Raw genomic sequence first — 3,172 nt, 5'->3', positions numbered from 1 at the left:
TCTGTGGAAGAAAATAAGATCCCAGAAGGACTATCATCACCACCCAGAACACCCATAACAGAGGCCGTAAGATTGAGCTAGTCTTTTTTCCTGCTCTAATCAGTTCAGTGTTATGGTTTACAGCACATCATTATGAAGAGTTGATACATGAGGCAGAAATTAAGACCACAGATCAGCTGGTGATCCAGCTGGAGGACAACCACCACCTCTGACAGTGGCTATACATGATCCTCTCCTGGAGGATTACTATCCCAGAAATGCCAATTCAACACCTTTCCAGAAAGCTGAGTAACTATACAGAAGCCTTTGTGCTCTAGCAGATGGGAAGCACAGTTCTGGCTACAAAAGAGTCTCCGCAGCAGACCACACCTTCAGAGCATTTAGAGTGGGATACAGGGGAGAGTTATCACTGTTTTGGAGAGTGAACTTCACCTTGAGACTTGTCCCTTGACAATTCTTTGTTCTTTCTGGGAGTAAACACTCCAAATAAGTAATGGGAAGAAGTTCCTTGGGATGAGCACCAAGGTCCTTTCTGCACAAAATGACTTGGATTTCTTGAAGAAGTCTCCACCATGTGCCCTGGGATTGCATGATTAAGCAGCTTGCTCAAAGTCAGTTAAGATAAAGTGAGGGAAATACTACAAGCCTCAAACAAGTGTTTACATCCTAAGACCATGCCCAGTCTTGACAACAGGCTGTGGGGAAGGGAGGGGGAAGAGAGTAATGGAATTAAAAAACAAAGCCTTTAAGCATTCTTACTGAGGATCAAAAGAAAAGAGGTTTTAACCAACATACTATTAAAATTCTTTCTTTGGTATGAACAAAGTTTGGACTACCAATTACAGAAAAATTCAAGCTCTTAAAACAACAGAAGTCTCCTCCACCTCCCAACCCGCTGCTTCTTTATGGCTGCAAAGTGGAATGAAACCATATTCCAGAAGTCAATAGCTCCTCCTCCTCTGCTGCAACACCAAATCCCCTGAAAAGCAGAACCCTTTGACAGTCCTGAGAAGGTAATCCTTTGCAATCAAGCATGGACAATACCAGTGCCATTACTGAATACCATGCACAATCACATCAAAACATGTAAGACATCGGTACGCACTGGTCTCCATCAGAGAAAAGGCCCAGCAATTAACGGCCCTAAGCTTACAATATGAACTCTGGTCTAACCCCTAGCAACAGATTCAACACAAACTACACACAGAGCGGGGGGAAACTTCCTTACCCTTTCACCACTAAAGCTGCTGCCTGAAAAATTCAGTTTGACCAAGCAGTCAGTCAGCACTGCTGAATCACAAATAAAGGCAGGAAGATCAGCACACATGCACATTAGGTAGCTTAGAAATGTCTGCACAACATGAGAGTAGCAAGGTACATGAAATTAGAGGCCAGACTGTGGCAATGACAGGACACGAGGAAGCAAAAGAAACAGGGTAGGGAAAATCAAATCCTAATAGACACAGTTGTTCCACGTAACCACCCAGTCAGCTGGCTGAGTACTTATCAACCACTGCAGCAGTCAGAGGTGGTTAAAAGGGAGACAGGATGGAAAAAGAGAGAAAAACAAAATTTCTCACTACCATGCAGTTTTTATGAGGTAGCTATAGGAGAACAGGTAAGCCACGAACCCTTTCCAAAAGGAACTCCCTCCACACAGAAGGCATGCACTAGGCACAAGTTACCGACAGTTCAGAAAAGTCACTCGTAGCAAACTGATAAAAATGGCCCTGTGGTCTCTCTGCTATAACAGCAGCATGACTGGAAGGCACAAATACTGACAAAAGCTGGCTCAACAGTTGTAGTTAAGACACACCAAATAAGAACCAGCAGCATACCTAAGGAGATAAAAGTGGCAGACGCTGCAGAAAGCATTCCTGACAAATGATGACTGGAGAACGCACTGCACAGAGTTTACAACTGAAGCCTATAGCCTGCCTTCCGATTTAAAAGCCCACAATTTATCGGAGATCTGCAGCTGAATTCGGTTGCTTGCATACAGGTGTCTTAACATTTGATATCAGAATTTCCCATACATCTACAGTGGGCTGGCAAACACTGTGCGAAACCAAAGCCCATGGCCTTCCAGGCTGGCAGCTAGAGGCCAAACAGGGAATCCTGACTAATCTAAGCAACATTAAAAACATGTTTTGGCAACTAAACCAAGCTCCTCCTCCAAGCTCCTTAAAGAATATGCAAATAAGATTTTAGTAACAGTAGCTACCTCCAATACCACCTATAACTATTTTTTTAAACCAGAAACTTCTTAATTTTCAACTCAATTCTGTTTTCACTCTCTGCACAGCACAACACAGCAAGCTTTTCAAGACTGGTGTTAAGATGTTCGCCCTCCTTTTACCACTGAAAAGCCATTATTAAAACAGGTTTAAAACTTGTTTTACAAGCCTCTCACCTAGAGAGGCTCTCGCCCTCTATAGCTATTGCTATCGGCAAAACCTTTCCACAAGGTGGCATATTCTCAAAGGAGACATATGATACGGTCAGTTCAGGTAGGAAAGTGTTTGTTTTCAGGAGGGAAGAAAAAAAGAAAAGAAAAAAAAAAAGAGGGAAGTTGTTCTTTCAGTCAGAAGATTCAGCATCCATCCAGAAGACAAAATGCAAAAGCCACAATGGCAAAGAATGGGCTAAGAATAAGTTTATGTACCTCTCTTCAGTGGACGTAAGATGAGAGAGGAACAAAGAGCAACTTCTAAACATTATTTTTGCGCTACCTGAGTTCAGGTGGGCCGTAAGCCATGTCTCCAGAGCATTTCCAGAATTGCTCTGTGTATTAGTGAGGTGACTGGGCTACATGTGATCAGCTCTGCCAAAGAGCTGTGAATAGCCACACTGCTGTGCTACACCCATTCCTCTGCCACTCTAACACAGGATCCACGGTGAGGGGCATCTATAGCTCCCTTACACAGTGCTTATACAACCGAGCTGCTCTAGTGCACTCCAAAAAGGTTCAAAGAAACGTCTAGCCACTAAACATTTATCTGCCTTGTCACTCAGTGCAAGAGAGATCACAAACCATTTCTCAGCAACAAAAAGGGTTGTTTCACAGTGTTTGTATTTACATACTACAGTAGGGGTGGGAGAACTTACCTCCATTCGGAGAGCAGCCGTGTCCTGATCATAGTGTCCCATGATGTTTGGGAAAAAAGTCATA

At 43.3% G+C, this 3,172-nt stretch overlaps 1 protein-coding gene across 1 annotated transcript in view; it reads right to left on the bottom strand.

The window, feature by feature from the left end:
- Nucleotides 1-3,172, bottom strand: part of FZD6 (frizzled class receptor 6) — a 29,946-nt gene that overhangs the window by 26,654 nt on the left and 120 nt on the right. Inside the window, 1 exon segment of the mRNA XM_009638378.1 lies at nucleotides 3,109-3,172. This exon segment is cut by the window's right edge and continues 17 nt beyond it. Within this exon segment, the coding sequence (XP_009636673.1) occupies nucleotides 3,109-3,172 (64 nt within the window).

The sequence above is a fragment of the Egretta garzetta genome, unplaced genomic scaffold (assembly GCF_000687185.1).
Source record: "Egretta garzetta isolate BGI_Z169 unplaced genomic scaffold, ASM68718v1 scaffold154, whole genome shotgun sequence".
In the NCBI taxonomy this organism is placed as follows: domain Eukaryota; kingdom Metazoa; phylum Chordata; class Aves; order Pelecaniformes; family Ardeidae; genus Egretta; species Egretta garzetta.
Note: the sequence above shows the minus strand (reverse complement) of the source record. Positions and strands in the feature narration are given on the sequence as shown.